The following is a 23,401-nucleotide window of genomic DNA, read 5'->3' on the forward strand; positions in this document are numbered from 1 at the left end:
TTATTGACGGTTGGTTACCATGGCAGTAATACAGTAGTTCCATCAGCATCAAAATCTAGAATCCAGTTAAAACCACTGTTTAGTGATCTCGGCTAACTAAAATTTGAAATATGTTACCAACACTACTTCCTTTTCTTAATAATTTGGGGCTTCCCTGGTTAATCAAACATGAAGTTTTGATTGGTCACAGCATATAAGACGAATGCATCTATGTTTACATGTATCAGAAAAAAAAACTATTATTCTCTGTGAAATTTTCCCGTGCACATTTCTTTTGACTAGGTATTTTCTGAAAAGCTGTTAAAAACATGGAATACCAGGGACACATCCAATGAGGTAAATATAAATCATAACTTCGCTTTTGGAAAGATCTTTGTTGAATCAGTTTAATGGTATAGGCTTTTTAAATAAATAAAACAAGATTGAGTTCAGTCATTCAATTTCGAATAATGTAAAACAATCTGCCGATACATTAATTGTAATATAAATGAAACCAATACTGTTAATTAATTACAGTTATCTATATTTACATCTTCTGACATCAGACTCGGACTTCTCTTGGACTGAATTTTAATGTGCGTATTGTTATGCGTTTACTTTTCTACATTGGCTAGAGGTATAGGGGGAGGGCATCTTCGCTAGCCAAGGGTTACGATCCACTCCCGTTCTCTTCACAGAACGGGAGTGGATCGTAACACTAAAAGTCTTGGCTAGCGAAGATGAGGGGGAGGGTTGAGATCTCACAAACATGTTTAACCCCGCCGCATTTTTTGCGCCTGTCCTAAGTCAAGAGTCTCTGGTCTTTGTTAGTCTTGTATTATTTTAATTTTAGTTTCTTGTGTACAATTTGGAAATTAGTATGGCGTTCATTATCACTGAACTAGTATATATTTGTTTAGGGGCAAGCTGAAGGACGCCTCTGGGTGCAGGAATTTCTCGATACATTAAAGACCTGTTGTTGACCTTCTGCTGTTGTTTTTTTCAATGGTCGGGTTGTTGTCTCTTTGGCACATTCCCCATTTCCGTTCTCAATTTTATAGAGCACCAGATTTGATTGATGTTAGCAAAAATGACACATTGACCATTGAATGAACCATAAAAGTTAGGACAAGTTGAGATGAAACCTGCCAGACACAAAAGTTTCTAAGAAATATAATCAACCAAGAAAACTGAATATTGACCAATGACCCATGGTAATGAGGTCAATGTCAGTAGAACCCTACCAAACTAATGTGAGCTCCTCACAATAATTGCATACACCACATATAGTTCTATTGCTTTAAGAATCTAAGAAGTGGATTTATATAAAACAGGAAAATGTTGACCAATAAACCATGAAAACTCTACCAGACAGACATTTACACCTAACAATCTTTCAATACACCAGATATATTTGACCTAATTTGCTTACAGTGTCTGATAAGCAAACATTACCACAAAACTAGACACTGACAGGTCAGATAAAACCTGCCTGAATGACATGTACAACTTGCAATTATTTCATATACACCAATTATAGATAACCTATTGCTTATCGTATCAGAGAAAAAGACCAAAAAACTGTTATTAATAAACAATGACCAACAGATACTGAAGATGATGTCTAGTTCATATGAAACCTGCCATATACACATATTCACCTTGCAATAATTCCATAAACCATATATAGTTGAGCTATTGCCATTGTCACCTACAGATTGTAGTGCCTAATAACAATGTGTTACATCTGGTTGAAGGCATGACAAAATCACAGTTAAAAGACTATGACTCCAGTTGACAGTTTCAGCCATGTGACTATTCATCTGTCTTGCCCTGATGATGATTTTTGGTATCAAGTTTCTTTCTATCTATTCAGTTTTCAAGATAATACTCTTCATAGGTAAAATTGGAAAAAAAGATGTCATTACTAGCTATTACTCCAATAAAGGGTTAATTTCTGCTGCTTATAGATTCAATTTACCTATAACAGTTATCAAAGGGATTGTAAAAATTGCAAAATTTGATAACAAAAATCACTGTTGAGGGCCCTTTCATCTTTTGAGAAGTTTAGCAATGCCTGATTTAAGATCATACATAACAAGGTGCCAGTAATTGGCATCAATCATAGACATATTTTTGTAGATCTTGTAAAAGGGCACTTGTCTCAAGAGTAAAAAAATCTATATAACTCAATATATTAATGTATATAGGTTTTTTCTTGTATTGCTGCAGTGGCGGATCCAAGGGGGAGGGTTCCGGGGGTTGGAAACCCCATTTTTTTTTTGGACGATCAATGCATTTGAATGGGGACATAAAGTTGGACCCCCCCTTTGTCCTGGTTTGGGAACCCCCCTTTTTAAAATGGCTGGATCTGCCCCTGTGCTGATTATTATATTAGTTCCCATGGTCTTCCTTTTATCTAGTGCTGGTAGAAGCTATTTACATACAATTCTTATAAATGTTAATTTGAAACTAAAATTTCAATAATATAAACATGGTTAAAATTAACATTGACTAATGAACCATGCCATGGAATTTAGGTCAATGTCGGATTATACCTGCCAGACAGAAATGTACACCTTGCAATCAGTCCAAATATACATTGCTGCTGCCAGATAGTTATCCCTATGTCTAGCATACTTGAGACAAATAACAAAAAACATTGTTTTGTTCTAATATTTTCTCTATAAAACATATAAAAATAGACATTACAAATACATATAGATATATATTGCATAAAAATATCAATGATCCTATAACAAGGCAAGATTATTGCTTTAAAAAATGTCATGAAACAAAGAATATAATAATTTCTTAACAAAACAAAAATTGTCAATTTTAACAGTTAAATGCTTTCAAAAATAGGTGATATGAAATAAATGAACAGATTTACAGTTAGAAAAATGCATCCCATTGAGGATGATTTATTGATTGTAAGGTAGTTTACTTTTAAAACTGAGTGACATTAAATGACCAATGGTGATTTGGATTTTCTTAATCGAAACAGAGGTAGCAAATCATGCACAATTTAATATCATATTTTTTCAATCAATTTACAGGTTATAGTGACATGCTGATACTGACTGCTCAGCTAAGATTTATAGTTTTATTCAAATGATTTGGAATTTCAACCACTTTTTGTTTTTCAAATCCCACTTAATTTCCCTGCTACACACAATGAGAATGAGATGTTCAACTTTAACAAGATATTTTTTTCACTTATGGGTACACACTGTCTTATTTTAATGAAAAAAGCAGTACTAAATGTATTAATATAATACCTTTTGGTAATAAAAAAGAAAATTTATTGCACAAAATGTCCACAGATAATGAATGATGCATATAAACCTATGAATTCCTAAAAAGTTTAAAATCAAAATTAAGTCTTATAACGAAAAAAATGCTTTTTATATTAAAATAATAAATAAATAAGTCATAAATTGTCCTTTTCCCTTTTTTAAACTTCTATCTTAATCTAAGATAATAAAAACATACATGATACATTTGGCAAAATTGTCTAAAGTGATTGTAAAAGTATATCATGAGAATTGCAGTATGCAGTAATACATCCAAGTTACACACTTTTCTTTAGTTTAATTTATACAATACATTGCAAATATTGGAAGCATCGTGGAGAAACCTTGTCCTCAAATACCCTTGCGTAAAATCCTTTCAACCCATGAGATTAGATTTGGTTGGCTGAAGGAGGTGCTCTGGGAGGGGGCATCTTTGGTTGTCGGAATGATTTAGCATCTAGTTTAGCTGTACTCTCTGTCTTTTCCTCTAAACCTACCGGTTTCCATTCTTCTCCTTTAAAAGCTGCCTATAAAATAATCCAAACAGTTATCATTAAAATGTTCTTTTTTATTTTCTAAATTACAGCATTTATAACAGTATAATTCATTTAATATTTCTAACTTTGTACATTTAAGAAAAGCCTTAACATTTCATTATACAATTCATATTCCTTAAAATGAATTAAATAAATTGATTCACAGAGAGCAGCTGGATATGACAGCAGAGGTCCAACCTGAACAGTTGGGGCAAAAATGGACACAATATTTGCACTTGATACAGGTCTGAATTGAATTGTAATAAAATATTTGACACAGATTAACTGCAGTCAAAGAACTTAGAATTGGTTATATGATTTGAATTATATTCAATTTTTCACTTTTGTACACTTCGCGGTTGCAAATTGACCCCCCCCCCTAAAAAAAAAAAAAATTTGAAGAAATTTTCTTTTTAATTTCTGAAATCTGAACTGGGAAGCAATTGCCCCCAATCTTTTTGTTTCAAATCCCTCCCCCCTCAAAAAAACTCATTCCCTGAAGATATGGTTTTAATCTCAATTCAAATTTCCAATGAATAAAATTGAGAATGGAAATGGGGAATGTGCCAAAGAGACAACAACCCGACCATAGAAAAAAACAACAGCAGAAGGTCACCAACAGGTCTTCAATGTAGCGAGAAATTCCCGCACCGGAGGCGTCCTTCAACTGGCCCCTAAACAAATATATACTAGTTCAGTGATAATGAACGCCATACTAATTTCCAAATTGTACACAAGAAACTAAAATTAAAATAATACAAGACTAACAAAGGCCAGAGGCTCCTGACTTGGGACAGGCGCAAAAATGCGGCGGGGTTAAACATGTTTGTGAGATCTCAACCCTCCCCCTATACCTCTAGCCAATGTAGAAAAGAAAACGCATAACAATATGCAACCATAATTACCCATTTAAATACATCATAAGTCTTAAAATAGAAAATGACATACATAATCATTGTTAAAATCAGCGTTTAATAGTAACTTCAAAAATAGATTGACAGCTAATCATCTCAACACAATACAACAATTCCTTATACATATTTTAAAAGCAGTGTAAGGGAGGTAATCAAAACATGTGTTTAGATTACCATCCTTACACTGTTTTTAAGTTGTCTTAAGTAATTGTCCATTAACCAGGAAATTATTGTTTTCCCCTAATTCCTAAACAGTTTGAGCCAAACCCCCCTGAAGCCAATTCTTACCATCCCTTTGTGGTATGGAAGCTTGTGGTTTAATTTTCTGAGAGATCCATACACCGATCCACAAGTTATTATCTGGAAACTAGAAAAAGGCTTATTTGGGCCTCTTTTTGGCCCCTAATTCCTAATCTTTTAGGACTATCATTTCCAAAATCCCAACCTTCCTTCAGTGGTTATAAACCTTGTGTTTAAATTTCAAATATTTCTATTTACATATAAAAGTTATTGTCCAGAAACCATATGTCTTAGGACGACGCTGATAGAGACCAACAGTTAATAGTGGAGTTTACAAACATTTTTTTTTATTATGATATTTTACTGACTTCTGGTTGCAAATAAGTCTGTATCATATGCTCTTAAAAATAACTCTAACACAACTAAATAGATCAAATACACATGCCATAACTGTACTTGAAGATACTATCCAAAGTAAAATCAATTGCATTAAATAGTGCTTTTTAACAATAAGTCTTGCATTAGTTTTTATTGTAGTTGATAACCTACCACTAAATAAATCATTGCTGTGGTAAATAAAGAGATTCCTCCCATTATTGTAGCTAGTATAAAACACATTGGTATACACAGTCTGAAAAATATCAAATAAATAATTCAAGAGAGGCAACTACAGATACATGATCTAAAAATAAAATCATTAAATGGGGGTTGCTTATCATTCTGATTACTAAAAAAAAAACATTGGTAAACACAGTCTGGTTAATATAAAACCAATGAGGGCAACTGCAGTCCTTGTGGATTCAAAATTATGGTCTAAATCAAAATGCTTGTGAACACAGAAAGGGTAAAGATTGCTTCAATTTTGAAGTTTTAGGGAATTCAAAATTAAGCATTGAATAGTAATTAACAGATTCATATGCTATGCATGCATTACTTATGCAATTTTCAATATAAAAAAGATCATTTTAGATGTTTAAGGGAGATAAGCGAATAAATGTATTATGTTCTCTCATTCATGGTCTGCAAAATATTCAGTAATTTGTTTGAAATTAAATGTTTCAGGTAGGTAATTGTCATTATTACACTCTCTCTGGAATACTATGAATAAACTATGAAAGTAAAGGGCAGTAGTTATCCATTCTTACAGAATAATACTCTCCTTGCAGTGGCTATATCATACTGTATATTGGAACTTTTTATGTGTGTCATTAAATGAAAATTGACTTGAACAGTAATAACCAGGTATCACGTCACAAATAATATTGAAATCTAACAAAAAATTCACAAAATAAATATATACATGTCACATAAACAAATTAATGTACACCTAGTTCACAATGAATCTGCAAATTTCATGGTTTTTTTTTATTTACCATGGTTCAACAAAGATCTTTAAAAAATGTAACATAAAAGTGGTTAAAATTTTACATACAAAATGTTAGGTGGTTTAAAAGTTGAATACAGTATCCTTTAATTCATATCTTATACTTACATTAAATGCATGATAAATCTTATAAAGTAATTCCTGGAAACTGGCCCACAGCAACTCAAAAGTTTAGTAAAGTATTTTTGAAACCTAAAATATACAATGTAATCATTTCAACATTATAAAATACCTTCAGTAAATGCTTTAGTCTGATACAATACATCTAGTATATCACTTCATATTTATTCAGTAAAAATTCTGTAAAAGAAACAATGTCAGTAAAAAAAATCACCACAACCATTTGCCTTTCCACTAGTCAATTTTCGACAAGCAGAAAAGTAATCACTTCACCTTCAAAACTCCCTGTTTACTGACCAAAGTCGTGCCATGGAATAAACCAGTGATTTTTTTTAAGGTTATTAATCATGATTTATGATTATTTTAGATAAAAGCATTGTTATTTGCATATTAACATTTTATAGCAGGTTTTTTTTTTATCTAAAAGAATAAAAATCCGTTTGCCTGAGATACTAACAAATATACATCCTAGACTGTTTGACTGTACTTGAATTGTCAAAAATATATTTTTTGTTCATTTTCTTCTTATTTCCTGTAAATCAGGTTAATATAAGTAGCAATATGTTTTAAGAGACAACAACTACAAAATGTACAAATGTATATCAACTTTCAAGAAAGAATTGACAAGATTGTTTCAAAGTCTGGTTTAGAGCATATAACTTATATTAAAATATTATAACTTTATACTGGTAAAGTACTTACATTCTCTCTTGTGTTCTTCCTTTTAATCTTTTCCCTCTCGGATATTCAAATACAAATACCAGTACACCAGCTATACTTAGTATCAGTTAAGAAAGTTCAAAGGCAGGTATATAATTTATATGTTTTTTACTTTAATTTAAAAGTCCCTTAATTTAATAGTAACAAAATTGCAGTCTCTTAAAACTTGGGGTGATTCTGTGTTAAAAAATGTCTTTGAAATAATAAACTTTCTCAAATCAGGTTTCAATTTGATGAAAAACAAAATTTGGTTCTAGTGAAAATAAAAGCTACATTAGAAAAGTGTGATTGTACCAAACAAACTCATTGTTTCATATTCATTAATCATAATAATGATGAAATCTATTCAAAAAAAAAATGTCATTGAACATTAAAGAATCAAAACCAGATTTTACTTTATGGTGTAATTGTATCTAAAAGCATATATATATATATATAAAAGATCAAAATGTTGTAGGATCTCTTTTTTAAGAGGCTTATTATACTACAAGTTTTCTTACTTTAAAAAATTATTTAGAATAATCTGAAGGCATATGAATGACCACAATTTAATAAACTAATTTACAGCAAAATCTAATGGACAACCACATTTTATGCAGGGCCCAAGTTTTATTTTGTAATTATTTTGTCTTTGTTTAGACTTCTGATTTTTTCAGATGAGTGTGGTGTTGAAAGTTGATGTATATGTAGTATGATAAGAACAGGTATTGGTTACATTATATATGCATAGACATAAAGTCATGACAGTTTCCGGACTATTATTAATTTAAACATATTTATTTATAGTGGATTGGGAAACAAGTTATTGAAACTTATTATAATCCCTTTCCACTTTGCAGGTGCGAGTGCTGCCTTGTAGTGGCATTAGCCTGCTCTTTTTCAAAATCTACAAGGATGTCTTTTACGTGCAAGAGATATGGCTCTCTCTTAATACAGGTCAGAGATTTATCGTCCCCTTCTGATGTACTATCATCGTTTCTCAAGACCATACTAGTAAATGGTGTCAAGCAAGAGCCGAAAGTTCAGTCCCTGAAATTTTCTTCCTGAACGGGGATCTAACCAGGAACATTTGTGTTAGTACTAACAACCACACCAGGACTATTGTTAAAATTCTATGTGTGTGCAAAAGTGTGTACATTGCACATTACAGACAAGGATACATGGCATAAATTCCAATTTCCCATCCTTTAAAAAATCCAGCCACTCCAAGTATTCCACCTAATATTATGACTGAAAAAGATAAATAACAGAAAAAATAAAAGGAATGATATCAAAACTGCTAATACAAATCATCAGTTTTAATAAATGTCACAACTTAGAGACTATAAGGAGACCATTAAATTCAATGTTTTTAAATTAATTCCTTTAAAAAAAAAAAAAAAATTGGTTATATAATTTATATACAATATACTTAAATGTACATAATCTTGATTTAAGGAACATACCATTTGTCTTCAAGGGGAAAAAATATTCTGATCCCTGATTTGATGAAAAAAATATTGTGGTTTAGGCCACACCAATTAAATTTCTTGTTCTACAGATTTTTGGACTCCAAAAATTGGGGCGAACAAGTGATTTGAAAATTTCAATTAAAAAATATTTAATTTGCAAATTTTTGAGGCGAAGCTTGAAAAGTAAAGGCGAGCAATTATTTTTATTTTTTGTAAACATAAAATAGTAGGTTTTGACAATATTAAAACTAGTTTTATCACTTGTACTTTGACATTTCTTTAATTTATGAAGTATTTTTTCCCTGTTCACCAAGAAATAATTGAATAATTAAATCTGGTCTATGTATGTGTGACTGACAATGAGACAATTCTCCATCCAAGTCATTATCAGGTTGGAAACAACCCCTTAATGTTATAAATATCCCTTTTATGAGGGGTCAATATAAGTTATAATATATTTTTTTGTAAAAAACACTTTTTAGTACAAAAGGGCTCATACATTTTTTTGTATTTTCCCAAAGAACTATATATCTATCTGGTATTAAATGGTCAAAACATGTTCAAGAATTTTGTAATATTCCTGGACTTAAACCATGCAGGAACATATATATTAGATATACTGTTCCCAGAACCATGTTAATACATTTACTTTAACAGTTTATTATTCAAAATATAAGTGGATCCCTCTTTTAGAAAAGTTGAATAAAATATAATGTATTTTTCCTCTTTTTGAAAAAGTTTTGTATAGTAGCACTATACAAATCCTTGGTATTTCTATTTTCTTTTCTACAACAGTAATATGACCCCTTGTCTGAGGGAGGGTTGTTCCCAACCTGATAAAAACAAACACAGGTCAAAGTACGTCCTTTTACACAGGGCTATGATCCAGACCAAACAGCAAGCTATAAGGGACCCTAAGATTATTAGTGTACACAATTCAAACAGGAAAACCAACGATCTTAATTTATATATCCAAACGGGAAAATACCAATGAACCACATCTGGGACTATTATACTAGTCCCAGACCACATCAACAAATGACAACTGCTGAACGACAGGCCCCTGAATCAATCAAAGACAGGTGCATAAACATGCAGCGGCTATGGATAGTTTTGTTTCGCCAGCATACAATATAATTGCAGTTAAAGGCAAATCCTTCAGAAGTTCTTTGTACTATATTTTAACAACGAACATTTTTAATAGGGAATATAAGTAAGGAGGAAAGAAACCACTGTTTTGTTACATGTATGTACAGGTATTTCCGCTGTTATATTTTATATCGGAGCACTCCCACTTGGAATAAATTGGTTTCCTGCTGAATCAAATATTCTCACAAATCTTTACACAGTGTGGTGGGGTGCTTATAGGTTTAAATCCTTATATACAGGTTAGACTGTGATTTTAAAAACAAATGTTGATATCTTTTTATAATATTTACAAACAAAACGGTGCGGGAAATGGACATGATTACATTTCCGGATGTGGGAAGTGGGAATATAAAAAAAATCTGTTTTGAAAAAAATAGGTGTGGGCGGGTCCGTCGAACAAGGAATTAAATTGGTAAGGCCTTAGCAGATGACAAAAAAAAAACTATTCTGAATCCAGATTTCCCTGTAAATTATACCTTGTGAAAAAAACAATATTGATTTTTTTAGAAGAAAAAAAATGTTTGCCCAAATTTTTTTCTGACTAAGACAAAAACCATTGCCCTCTTGGAGTCATAAGGTTGCTCCCTTACACATGTTGGAATTTATTTACACAATTTTATATACATCACTAGCATGACATTGACAAGTATGCATGCATAAATATCATAAAATAAGGACTGTACATAATATATATAACTGTGACGGGATTGCTTCCCTTAGAAAAACTTAGTAGATACTTAGTCAGCCGTAAGCGGTTGAGCTAAGGAAGTACTTCTTTAGCTCAGTCGGTTAGCGCGCTGCCTTGTAACAGAGAGGTCCCGGGTTCGAGTCCCGGTGGAGACAAGCAATTTTGTAATGAAATTCATGCTCTCCGGTTACATTGGCGCCCAACAATAATAACCCACGGTTAGAAGAATTACCTAGCCAGGTTAAAATATAAATATAAAAAAAAGATGAAAATATCATCATTATAGAGTATAATGACTCTTGAGGTGGGGGAAGTGTGATGGGATTGCTTCCCTTAGAAAAACTTAGTAGATACTTAGTCAGCCGTAAGCGGTTGAGCTAAGGAAGTACTTCTTTAGCTCAGTCGGTTAGCGCGCTGCCTTGTAACACAGAGGTCCCGGGTTCGAGTCCCGGTGGAGACAAGCAATTTTGTAATGAAATTCGTGCTCTCCGGTTACATAACTTATGTTTTTGTTTTTATTAAAACATACCAATAACATTCATTTATATTATTTTTAAACTGAATCATAAAAAAGGAAATTAAGAAGTTTAAATATTTCCCTATATATTTTCCATATATATTCAATAGTAACTGACCACCTTGGAAATGTCAACCAATCAGAATTGTCCAGCATTGACTACTTGGGGTGAACTGTTGGGTAAGTAATTACTGAGGGCAGAATTTACTGCAAAAAAAACATCTTCAATTTCAACCATTGTAGTCTTTAGTCAACCAGGATGTCAAGTAAAAATGATTGTCCCATTCAAAAAGAAAAAAAATATCCTGAATTACAGTGATTATATAAAATTCAACCATTCTTACTAGAAGAACTGACGATGGCTTGTTCATTTGCCCACATCGCCCATTCTATTTGCCCCATTTTCACTCCAGAAGTCATATCGCCTATTTTCACTCTCCCCTACTTTCAATATCCAATCCCGGAAGTAAATTAATACTTCCAGAGCGAAATTTATATCAACTTTGCTGATTGGACAGCAATATAACTACGACCAATGAAAGTCCGCGTCTTAAAAAGAGACTTAAAATAAACAAAGCAAGGGAGGTAATTACCGGCACTGTTAACACTCAAAGTTTTCTCAAGGAGGATCACATAGATTGACATGATCACTCAAATACCATGAACGGAAAAAAAGAAAGATGGTCGTCAAAGGCCTCATTTTGTATCAGAAAACAATGTAGAAATGCCAATAGACACGAAAAAAGCCGTTCACCAAAGTTCAAATCAAATATTTTTGTAAGATGCTGTTACTTATAATGAAAAACTATGAATGCATATTCAAAAACACAATAACATTTACCAACTAAATTGTGCCTTTAAACAAAGATTTGTATAGTATATTTTAAGAAAGGCAGTGTCTGCGTGTAACCACATGCAGGGAAGCATAGCCGAATTTGCCTTCATATGCTACACTAGTCATGCTAGTCCAAATGATTATGAGGTCTTGAAAGGCTATTGTATTATTTTTCTTTGACCCCTTACATCGCAGGAAGGTGTTAAAGCTAAAACTTAAAAAAGCCTCCAAGTCGTCAAAGCTAAAATTTAAAATAGCCTCCAAGTCACAGGAACTTGTTTCTATCCATTGGAAGACCCACTATCAACGTAAATATATGTTGATAGTGGGTCTTCCAATGGATAGAAACAAGTGCCTGTGCTCCAAGTCGTCATAATTATTTGGACTAACATGACTAAGGCTACATGTAGCGACCAAGCATAAAAAAATCAGCGAGTGCAGATATTTAATTTTAATTAGATTGGTGTTATCTCTTTTGTTTTACAATACTATTTCATAAAACTAATACATCTGCATGCTAAATTGATATACATGTATATCATATAAAAATATAAACTTTATAGTAAAACGTAAAAGTTTTTCTTCAATAAAAGTTGACCAGATGGATTTCACATTCAATGATATACATTTTGAATATATTAAAGAGATTGATAGAGTGTTAATATCTCTTTTACCATATTTGTGCATAAATTAAGGAATATGTGAGATTGATAAATATATGATAAGAAAATATAAACTTTATACAAAAAAAATATCCAAATTGGGCTGATCTCAGGTGCTCTGGAAGGGTAAGCAGATCCTGCTCATGTTAGTACAAACCTGGTAAAAACTTAAAAAAGTATTATTCTGAAGGTCACATTCATGAATAGGGGGCATGTAGGATGAATATATATAATAACAGCATGTGATTTATAGTGTGGGTATTTTTTAGGATGAACACAGATACAATATGTTTGGTACTGGCTGGTTTGTTTACACACTTGGTGTTTTTTTACTCAATATTTGATATTTACTTCACATCACCTCTGGTTCATGGAATGACTCCACATGTTTCCCCTTTAAAACCTGCTGCCAATCGTCTTGTACTGTTTTCTGCTGATGGTTTAAGAGCTGATAAGTTTTTTGGACTAGATGAAAATGGACAATCAAGAGCACCTAACCTTAGGTAAAGATTATGTATTGTATATTAAATTACATTTGCACTATAAAATTTCATTTTTAGTCAGGACTTTCAAGTACAATTATTTTGTTTACTCTGGTTAAAGATATATAAGGCTCATACAATACAGACAAGTTAAAGACCAAATGAGATAACTAAATAAAATTTTGGTTCCAGTTTTATCCTTTTTGAGAACATATATTTGAAATATTGTGTACATAATGATATCAGTTAATGATGGCTAACATTTAGATTTAATCAATGTATTTTTTAATTTAACTTACCGGTAAACAAAATTTAGATATCTACATTGAAGTATCATATTTGAACAATAAGATAATGATAAGAAGAATTTGGCTATGAATTTTTCTCTCACTTTAGTGCTTTCAGGATGAACAAAAAATGTATCACTATTTGTTGGGCTTTATATTTTCAGGAATATAGTACAGAAGCATGGTGCCTGGGGTGTTTCTCACACTCGAGTACCCACAGAATCCAGACCCGGCCATGTAGCACTTATTGCTGGGTTTTATGAAGATGTTAGTGCTGTTGCCAAAGGTATGATAAAAAAATTGACATCTTTCTTATACCCATGTAAATAAAAAAAATCAACTTATTGTTATTATTAAAAAAAAACATTTAAAAACTATTTCAATAGCAAAACATGCATTGGTATGCTTAAAGATAAATTCAATTTCTTAAAAGGTAAAAATTGGGCTAAAATATAAAAAAAAAAGTAAAATAACAAGAATAGCAAACTCAGAGGAAAATTCAAAATGGAAAGTCCCTAATCAAATTGCAAAATCAAAAGCTCAAACACATCAAACAAATGGACAACAACTGTCATATTCTTAACTTTTCAGAAAATGGTGGATCAAACCTGTTTTTTTAGCTATATAAACCTCTCACTTGTATGACAGTCAAATAAAATTCCATTATATTAACAACAAAGGATTTCTGTTGCCTATTTTATCTGTTGGACAAGTGAATGTGTCTAAAAATAACATTTTGTCATGTGACAGTTTTCACCATTGGTTTCATCAGATGATATGTAAATGTTTTACCCTTTTATTCCCTACAAACTATATACATGTATATCTTGTCATGATAGTAGGGGCATTATGTTTCTGGTCTGTCATTTTTCCTTTTGTCTGCTTCATTTCAGATTAAAGTTTTGTTTTGAAGTTGTTAATCATGAATGAAATTGTGCAAGTTGTAGTTACAACATCTTGAAAATTCTGACCTTTGTTTATTTTAATGTTATATTTATAAATAAATCCTCAGTTAGGGTTTTAACCCAGATTTTGTGATTATTCATTGCAGGTTGGAAAGAAAACCCAGTAGAATTTGATTCAGTTTTTAACCAGAGTAGAAACACTTGGTCATGGGGCAGCCCTGATATCTTACCAATGTTTGCAAAAGGTAAGATGACTTCATAGATAATATATAAATAGAGATGAATATTAAATACAGATATTTGCCATTTGAATATGTGTGAAATTGAAGGTAAAGTACTCAAAACATTTTAAAGATAAATATAGAAGAGAATTTGAGAAAAAAAAATGTTAACACCTAGAGTAATGATATTTCTCATTCTGATCAAACATCTCTAATTTGATTTTAAAGCAGAATGCTTTCAAGAAAAAAAAGACATGTTTGGTTTTTATGTATCATTTGGTGCTGTCTCGTTGAAATATACCCTATACTTTTTTCTTTAATTCTATAAACATGATAAAGTTTATATAAGAAATGCTTTAAGACTTGTATTAGGCATTTATTATTGAAGTAAAGTTTCAGAGTAAATATTTTTAAATACCATCTGAAAAAAAATCATTGTACATGTGCTGATACCACTATTGTAACTTTTCTTGTCCTTGAAAACAGTCATATGCCAAGAAGTCAATATCAAATTCAGCTCTCTGACACAATAAAATTGAGAATGGAAATGGGGAATGTGCCAAAGAGACAACAACCGACCATAGAGCAGACAACAGCAGAAGGTCACCAACAGGTCTTCAATGCAACAAGAAATTCTCGCACCGGAGGCGTTCTTCAGCTGGCCCCTAAAACAACATCATTTATAATAATAACTTTTTTGGTTAACATTAAATTTGTAAACTAAAAATTGAAAAAAAGTCACATCTTTACCCTCCTTTATTGATTACTAAGCTATCTTTTCTCATATTAAACATATTTTGTATCATGTCATTGCATGTGTATGTGCTTCTGACTCAGTTAACTTTGTATGTGTATTTTCTTTAATTCACAGGAGCCAGTGGTGACCATGTATTTACAGAGATGTATACATCTGATGAGGAAGATTTTGCAGCATCACATGCTTCTGACCTTGACATTTGGGTATTTGATAAGGTTAAGGTAAGAATAGTTTAACCTTGAAACTTTGATATTTGATAAAGTCTAAGTTATAAATGTCCATACAATTTTTTTGCATATAAATTAAAATTCTTCAATAGATTCTTTTATAATGTTGTATGAATTTCATGGTTGATTGTATAGTAAAACAAAACTTACCCATTTCCAAATAGATTGCAAAATTAAAACTACTTCTTAAAAACTGATAATGTTATCAGCAAATAAGTCTTCCACGTCATAAGAATGTGAATGGCTTTCAAAACCTTGGATAAAAATATTCAGTTATACATGTTTTTGAACTTATTAATTGTTTTTATCAAAATATTCTTGTTAAAATGATTGTAACCTTTAAAAAATACAAGCTTGAACAACTAAGAAACAGCAATCTAAGTTTTAGAAAAACTCTGTTAACATTGTCTATTATTGTGAATTATTGGGTAGAATACTGTTGATATAGGTATGCATATTTTCTCTTCCAGGCCTTTTTTGAAGGAGCTAAATCAGACAGAGATTTGTATGAGAAATTACAGAAAGACAAAATTGTATTCTTCCTCCATCTGCTTGGCATAGACACTAATGGACACTCACACAAACCACATTCTGAGTAAGTCTGATGATCTAGAATATAAAGTTAATACTTGTCACTCATAGGTGTTTCTACATGCCTTTTTTTGGCTTGCTCTAGTGTTGGAAATAAGGTAGAAAATATACTCCATAGATCAGATAAATAGGGCAGCAATCTGTGGTTAAATTTTCAAGTTTAAACAGTATTATTTTATATGAAAATTATGAAAAAAGTATTAACAATCATTTTTTATGAATAAAAATAACATGCCATGGTATGGGTCAATGAGACAGCATGTAAAACTGGTCCTGTAAAACTAATATTTGTTATATATAGGAATGAAGCCAAGTTACATGTACCATCACATATATACATATATTTATAATACTGTACACCAAATCATTTTGATTTTTTCATGTATTACTAAAGAATGAATATATTGTAAGTAATATTCAATGTGTTGTCAAAAGGTTTCTTATTCCCATCCAGACCCTTATTTATGCTATTTAGTACTTTGTAGTGGAATAGTGTGTAGGAACAATTATCAAGTTCACATTTCCTTTTGGTGAACATTTTTTATGCAATTATGTTAAGTTGACTAATAATGTTTTTCTTCTCTTTTGGCTGATTATACACAATAGGTAGAAGTAAATGTGATCAACAATGGTGGCCAGTTTTGTTATTTTGGTACTCAAAGAATAGAAAAATCTAACATAATTAATCACAATCTATACTTGCATAAATAGATTTATATTTTATTTCAGGGTGTATTTAAAGAATATAGAGCTTGTTGATACAGGAATAAAAGAAATGGTGAAGTTGTTTGATGATTTTTATGACAGGGATGGTAAAACTACATATATAATGTCATCAGACCATGGCATGACAAATTGGGGTAAATACTATAAGATATGAATAAAACAAAGAGTGCTATAAAATAGAAAATTGATATAATGTTGTCAGACAGTGTGTTTAATAAACCTTGCTAAATAATTATACTATGATCTATATACTGCCATGACTGTGTAAATAGAGGAAAATGAAATAACATTAGTCATTTCTTACTTGAGTCTTGTAAAGTTCTGCAACTCGAAAATCAAATACATGTTTTGTGTGCTTATTTATACTTATTTATACTTCTATATGTTATAATTCAATAAATAAGACTGACAGGTGCTATATGGTTATCAATAAAGATAAATATGTATAAAGAAATTAATACTGTTCTGAAGTACAGCATATGCCGTAGAGTCTTAACTTTGCATTAAAATAATAAGGGGTAGATAAGGACATTGAACATTGCTGTAAAAAATTTTACAAATAAAAAAAACCTGGACACACTATTTCATCAAAGAATTATTATTACCTGTAAAAACATACTATGCTTTCTTATCATTTGATCATGTGTTGTTTATGTAAATGTTAGAAATAAATGATGCATCTTCAATTCTTTACAGGATCACATGGAGCAGGGAATCCTCATGAAACATTAACTCCTGTCGTAGCTTGGGGAGCTGGTATCAGAGGACCCCTAGAATCCTCAAATCAAGATATCTACCCTGATTCATATTCTAAAGGCATGTCATCAATTAAGTTATTATTTTCATTTTAATTGTTTTATATATCAATTTAAAATCTGCTGGTCAGTGTTGAAACAAGACAGAATCAATAAAATTCAACAGGCAATGTGAAAATATAAGTACAAAAAACTGAAAATGGGTACATTGATAATTTTGTAAAGAAGATATTAGATCGATGACTGAGAAATAACAAGTCTAGTATGATAAAAAGAAGTAAGAAGAGATAAAACTAAAAAAAACCATTAACAATAACAATCTTCAGATGGTTGTCTAATTTACAAAAACCAGAAAAAAGAAGACATCAATCTTTTCAATATATTACACATAATACTTTTCATAGAAAAATAAAATCGTATTTCAAGCCATTTTTCTATTCTAAGCATTTTTTAGGAAGACAACTAATTTATGTACATTTAAAGTCATTAGTCTAACACCAATCATTTGGAAAAATGAAAGGAACTCACAATATTTACTTATATTACCCAGAATTCACAATATTTACTTATATTAACCAGATTGTTCTATATTTTAAAACAGTCAATAAAATAGAATTATTGGAAAATTGTTCTAACAGTTTGTAAACAGTATCAAGTATTTACTTGCAGAATGGAAATTACAAGATATAAAGAGAACTGACCTTAACCAGGTAAAAATGTTTGAGGATCATTAACTAAGTTTGAAATTCAAGTCTGTTAATGGTCATTACCAATACATGTATTGTTTTAGAGTGAAAGATTAAAATATTTAAATTTATTCAGTAGTTTTGTGTCAGAAAGAGTAAATGAACACAGTTTTGAAATGCTAAACCTTTAAATGGGTAAGCTTCCCTTTGTTTTGAATGAAATATAAATGTTCATACAGTAGCAATACAAACATTTATTACCGTAGATACTCGAGTATAAGTCGATCCGCTTATAAGGCGGATGCCCTTTTCAGCTTTAAAATCTAAGGATTTAGTCTTGACCCTCCTATAAGTCGGTTTAAATTGGGACTTTTTTTTACAGCAGAAAGTAACTGATCATCGGCAAAATGAAGAAATTAAATTGAGATTCATGTTTTGAATGAATGTTTGTTTACTTTTTAAAAGTACATAGAATTGATGTTCATCCTGATAATTTATTCTGTTGATAATAATAAGATGTATTCATTTCTTGTTTCTTGTTTTAATTCACTGTTTTGCCTCATATTGTTTACGTAATGCATCAATGATTTTGTGTATGACCAAACACCTATTGTTTGAGAAAAAAAGAGTATAAACCAACATGAACCTGAACAAAATAAAAGTCATACGAAAAAAATAAATTAATCCAGTTAATCATTCATAACAGACCAGTCATAGTAATAAATATATTGAGACATTTATAAGCAAGTACCTACGGTACTAGAAAATACCTGGCTAGATATTGAGATATTAAAAAGAAGAAAAGGGCATACAGTATATTATTTCAAGGTTTCCAAAATTCATAAGATAATTATCTAAATATTTAATTTACTTTTTTAACAGGCAGATATAGCCCCTTTGATGTCATCACTTGTAGGAGTACCTTATCCTATGAACTCTGTTGTAAGTAGTAGTCAAGATTTTTTATTAAAAGAGATATTTTTAGTCCTTGAAATTCATCAATGAAAAACGTATTTATACTATAGATTCATTTATTTTCGTGTACAGAGGAAAACTTGCATATTCGTGGATATTTAAATTCATGGTTTTGTCAAAGTTCACATGCATTTCTTTTAGAAAACATGCATTTCGTTGAACATTTAAATTTGTTGTTTCCATGTACCCATGAAATCAACGAAAATTGGCATCCAACGAATGTTAATGAATCCACAGTAATTATAAATTATAAATCTATCAAAAAATATCTTCAAATTTTCAAATGAACATATCAGCACTAAAGTTTTAGAGTTTTATCTTGCATATTTTATATAGATGAAAAAAATGTCCTATGTAAATTTTACCTTTTTAGTTCATCATGTTGACATTTTTGCACTAAATGTTTTCATCTCATTATTAAATAAATATATAAATATATGCCTCATTTGAAGTACCCTTTTATTTTAGGGTACACTTCCATTAAGTTTCCTCAACAGTTCAGATTTTGAGAAAGCTGAAAGCATATTTGCAAATGCACAACAGATTTTGGAGCAATATCAGGTCAGATTTTATATTGTATTTGCTTATACATTTGTATATTATTTATATGTTTACACTACTAAAGCACCTGATGTTACTGTCATTTCTGATAAAATATTGATTACACTGCAATGAGACAGCCACCTGATGTCAAAAATATGTTTGCTTGAGTAAAATTTCTACTGCTTGTAAAAAATAGATATTTTGGTTTGGATAATTGTTTTGAAAAATGAAAAAAATACAACTTCTACAATAAATCTTTTCACTGACAGCTTTTAAAAGTAACCAATATGTCAAGTAGAATAATATATAGTGCAAAGATATATTTGAATTATAATAATTTTGATTACAGGTTAAAATGGACCAGAAGAAGTCAACAACTTTATCAGTTGCATTCAGGCCATTTAGGTAATTGTTTTAGTACATATAGACTGTATCTACTCTCCAAGTGTAATATTTATCAGATAAGATCAAATTTATTTCACTACATATGTACAGATTTTACTGCATATAGGCTTAATCAGGATTTAGTGTACTGTAAGGTTGAGAAACTGGGTGTGCTTTGTGCAAAGCCACACAAGAACATCTTTACCTCTTTCATTGACATTAAATATATAAATGATTAGTGTATCAAAATCCTATATTTATAATAGTTTTTACCTTTAGAAACTATTCACAAAGTATATGGATACATTTAAATATTTGTTATTATGCTAGTGAGGTTATCTGGTAATGATTATTATTTCTTTTACCTTTTCAGTAAACTACTGCCAAGTATTCAGGTAAGTAAGTTGTAGTTATTAGTGATTTATTTCTATTCAGATTAGTGAAGTGTGGTTAAAAGTTACTTCGAAGCATTTTGACAACTTAGCTATAATAATAAAATTTTGGCTGAAGTTAAGACCTTAACCAATTTTTTAATTTCAGTTGCTTTGATCGTAACTAATTTCTTTAAGGATGTACTTAGGTGAGGTTTTGGAATTTGTGTCAAATGTTCGGACTCCTTGGTGTTTTTCCATACAATACAATGTAAAATATTTTGCCCCATAACACTCATTTATTTTTTCATATATATATAAGACTTAATAGCTCATGAAAGATCAACAACCAAAATTTTAGAAGATTCTTAATTTTCGTTCTTTTGTTTTGAGACCTTATAATATCAATGCAAATATAAAGTAAAAGTCCGAGTCAGCCTTTTCCCGCCATATTTTAAATCTCAAATATCTCGAAAAGGAGGTCCATGACCTATAAATATTTTTTGCTTAGTTTTATCCTTAATTGATGCTCTACCAGCTTATGGTATCAATTTTAACTTCTTAATTTATAAATTTTCACCTAACCTCACCTAAGTACATCCTTAAAGTACAAAATCAGGTATCCTTAAAACAAATATCCTATTCCTTGAGAGGCAAAAGATACCAAGGGAAAATACAAACTCATGTCTAAAATGAAATGAAAATACAAACAATGAAACACAACACAACATAGAAAATCAAAGACTGAGCAACACGAACCAACCAAAAACTGCAGGTGATGTCGGGTGCTCCTTAATGGTATGGTGATCCTGAGTGATATAGGTAGTTTGTTGCCATTTAGATAGAAGTTGCTAAGTTACTAGTAATTTCTTATATATTTTATTTAGTTTTTGAAAGAAAGAAAAAAATCCATGAATTCATTTGTTAAATGCTTTTTTAATATCTTGAATGGAAAACATCTATAGAAATTTGAACATACTAGTATAACAAAATGATTTGTTAAAACTATACAAAATTTAATTCTGTGAAAATTTCAATTGGTCATTTACTTATATTCTTTATCATATAAAGTTTCATGTTAATAGTTCGAATATAATTCCAACATATTTCCTTCATTGCATCATAACACTGTTATTGTTTTACAGAAAGACAGAATCAGAAACATCAGAAACTTGATCAGCAGTGGGCAATATCAATTAGCTGTAAGTTTTACTGTAATATAGATTTTACTGTGGCATCTAGTAAGATAGGATATTTATCCTGTCCAAGTTTTAAATATAAAGTGTTTTTGATTATTTTTAAATTTAAAAAGAAGTATAGCAGTTACCTTTAAATGAAGCATAGTCTTTTAAAGATCTCTGAGAAGATTTTTTCTGAAATATTGTCAAGCATGGCCACAATGCCATGCTGTTGTTTAACAAAAGCTGTGAGCATATGTGATATAACTTATAAAGCATTCCTTTTTAAAGAAAATATTATATATTTGCCATTGAAAGAACCATTGAAACACAGTTCTTTTATTGATTTATTTTTATATTAGATTACAGAATCTCAAACATTGATAGAGCTGGGTTTAGAAGGATTGAATTACTATCATGGATATGATCGATTCTTTTTGGGGTAAGTTTTATTTTTTAAAGTTTTTGATCTTATGATCTATATTTTTAAGTTCTGTGAAATTCTTCCTTTTGTTGATTATTTCTTTACAAATTTTGATAGTCAAGTCTAGTTTCATTTGATTTCTTCATCAAGACATTTTCAAATAAATCTCTTCTTTTAATTTTTTTTAAGAATTTTAAAAAGTATTTATACCCAAAGTAAAGAAATTTAATGTTTAATTCTAAAAATGTTATTCCACTCCCCAAACTACATAAATTTACCCTAAAAATTATTGTCATAAAACAATCAATTATTAGAAAAAAGACTGTGTACTGTTCTTCACTCAATCTATATATTTATTTACAGCCTAAGTATTGTTTCTGGATTTGTTGGTTGGATGATCTACACATTGACGTTAGTAGTCAGGGATCACTCTGGTTTGGTTAATGTAATGACAAAGCTTGAGAAGTTGTCACAACCAATATGGTTACAAGAAAAGCCAATTAAACTGGTATTTGCTATAGTTGGATTAGCTGTTATTGTTCTTTTAACAGGTATTTGATAACTGCAAGAATTTACACACTTTTTTTAGTAAATGATTCAAATTTCAAAGAATTATAAAATTTATTGTCAGAAGTCAATTTTTTTCTTCTTCAAATATTGTTTATAAGGACATTTAATTGTACACATGGTACAGAATGAAATCCTTAATCACTCCTTTTAAAGTTGGAAAGAAAACATTTTGCCCTTTATAAAGATTAAAAATATTTACTGTTGAGGTTAGTTTATTTTTCCAGAAATAAGTATTAAACTTTTGAAGGCTACACTTTTACAATATTTATACAATTTTGACCATTATTATCCCAAAAGTTTTAAGTCTTTGTTCATAAAAACAAAAACAAAATGAATTTTATAAATAGTTTTGCTAAATGACCAAACTTATTCAAATCTTTATAAGAGTTACATGCATGTCAACTCTGCAGATAACTGATTACTACCGGTAGTAATAATAGAAACAATAATAAAAGCAATAACTTTTTTCTTCACATCTTCTTTGTTCACAATTTTAAAGGGTTGAATTTGTGTCTTTTTGTACTCATTTCACTGTATGTTTTATATTTCAGTTCAGTCACTTCCCTTAACCAATTATATGTATTGTTTAATACCAGTAGTTTTATGGATGTTTGTTGCTTTGAGGTATGTTGATATGAATAAAATGAAATGTTGGGTAAATGTCAATGATTCTGCAATCCAACAAGACAAAAATTGAATGTCATGTCTAGGAGTCACAAATATTGCACTAAGGTTTAGTTAATAAGTTGTGAAGTTGCAAGGTATCTTTTTGATTCATGCAACAGAAAACATAAATTTCTGTATTGAATATGCACTTACCATGAATTT

At 30.4% G+C, this 23,401-nt stretch overlaps 2 protein-coding genes across 2 annotated transcripts in view; one reads left to right on the forward strand and one right to left on the reverse strand.

Moving 5' to 3' along the window:
- Positions 1-2,515: 2,515 nt before the first annotated feature.
- On the reverse strand, positions 2,516-11,472 carry LOC139524396 (cytochrome b-245 light chain-like). Its single transcript, XM_071319167.1, has 6 exons — positions 11,339-11,472; positions 8,350-8,419; positions 7,172-7,246; positions 6,458-6,541; positions 5,515-5,596; positions 2,516-3,802 (listed from the first exon to the last, which is right to left on the reverse strand). Exons 1-6 carry the CDS (start codon positions 11,412-11,414, stop codon positions 3,665-3,667), a joined length of 525 nt encoding a protein of 174 aa, XP_071175268.1. The 5' UTR covers positions 11,415-11,472; the 3' UTR covers positions 2,516-3,664.
- Positions 11,473-11,558: 86 nt separating this feature from the next.
- The window catches only part of LOC139524398 (GPI ethanolamine phosphate transferase 1-like), a 29,112-nt gene continuing 17,269 nt past the window's right edge, over positions 11,559-23,401 (forward strand). Inside the window, exons 1-17 of the mRNA XM_071319168.1 lie at positions 11,559-11,771; positions 12,761-12,994; positions 13,425-13,546; positions 14,312-14,410; positions 15,258-15,364; positions 15,841-15,965; positions 16,691-16,821; positions 17,384-17,503; positions 18,112-18,152; positions 19,011-19,070; positions 19,572-19,664; positions 19,996-20,051; positions 20,404-20,425; positions 21,547-21,603; positions 21,942-22,021; positions 22,367-22,554; positions 23,125-23,197. Coding sequence (XP_071175269.1) covers positions 11,719-11,771; positions 12,761-12,994; positions 13,425-13,546; positions 14,312-14,410; positions 15,258-15,364; positions 15,841-15,965; positions 16,691-16,821; positions 17,384-17,503; positions 18,112-18,152; positions 19,011-19,070; positions 19,572-19,664; positions 19,996-20,051; positions 20,404-20,425; positions 21,547-21,603; positions 21,942-22,021; positions 22,367-22,554; positions 23,125-23,197 — 1,661 coding nt within the window. The 5' untranslated portion in view covers positions 11,559-11,718. The remainder of the gene's footprint in view (positions 11,772-12,760; positions 12,995-13,424; positions 13,547-14,311; positions 14,411-15,257; positions 15,365-15,840; positions 15,966-16,690; positions 16,822-17,383; positions 17,504-18,111; positions 18,153-19,010; positions 19,071-19,571; positions 19,665-19,995; positions 20,052-20,403; positions 20,426-21,546; positions 21,604-21,941; positions 22,022-22,366; positions 22,555-23,124; positions 23,198-23,401) is intronic.

Source organism: Mytilus edulis, chromosome 5, assembly GCF_963676685.1.
Source record: "Mytilus edulis chromosome 5, xbMytEdul2.2, whole genome shotgun sequence".
In the NCBI taxonomy this organism is placed as follows: domain Eukaryota; kingdom Metazoa; phylum Mollusca; class Bivalvia; order Mytilida; family Mytilidae; genus Mytilus; species Mytilus edulis.

Bases quoted from the DNA above. Each gene is read 5' to 3' on its own strand.
- LOC139524396 (XM_071319167.1), bottom strand. From the start codon at position 11,414: ATGACTTCTGGAGTGAAAATGGGGCAAATAGAATGGGCGATGTGGGCA. The intron at 7,247-8,349 runs GTATCCTTGTCT...ACTGATACTAAG, and splicing joins GAAATTGGAATTTATGCCAT to TATAGCTGGTGTACTGGTAT. The intron at 5,597-6,457 runs GTAAGTATAAGA...GATATTTTTCAG, and splicing joins AGATTTATCATGCATTTAAT to ACTGTGTATACCAATGTGTT.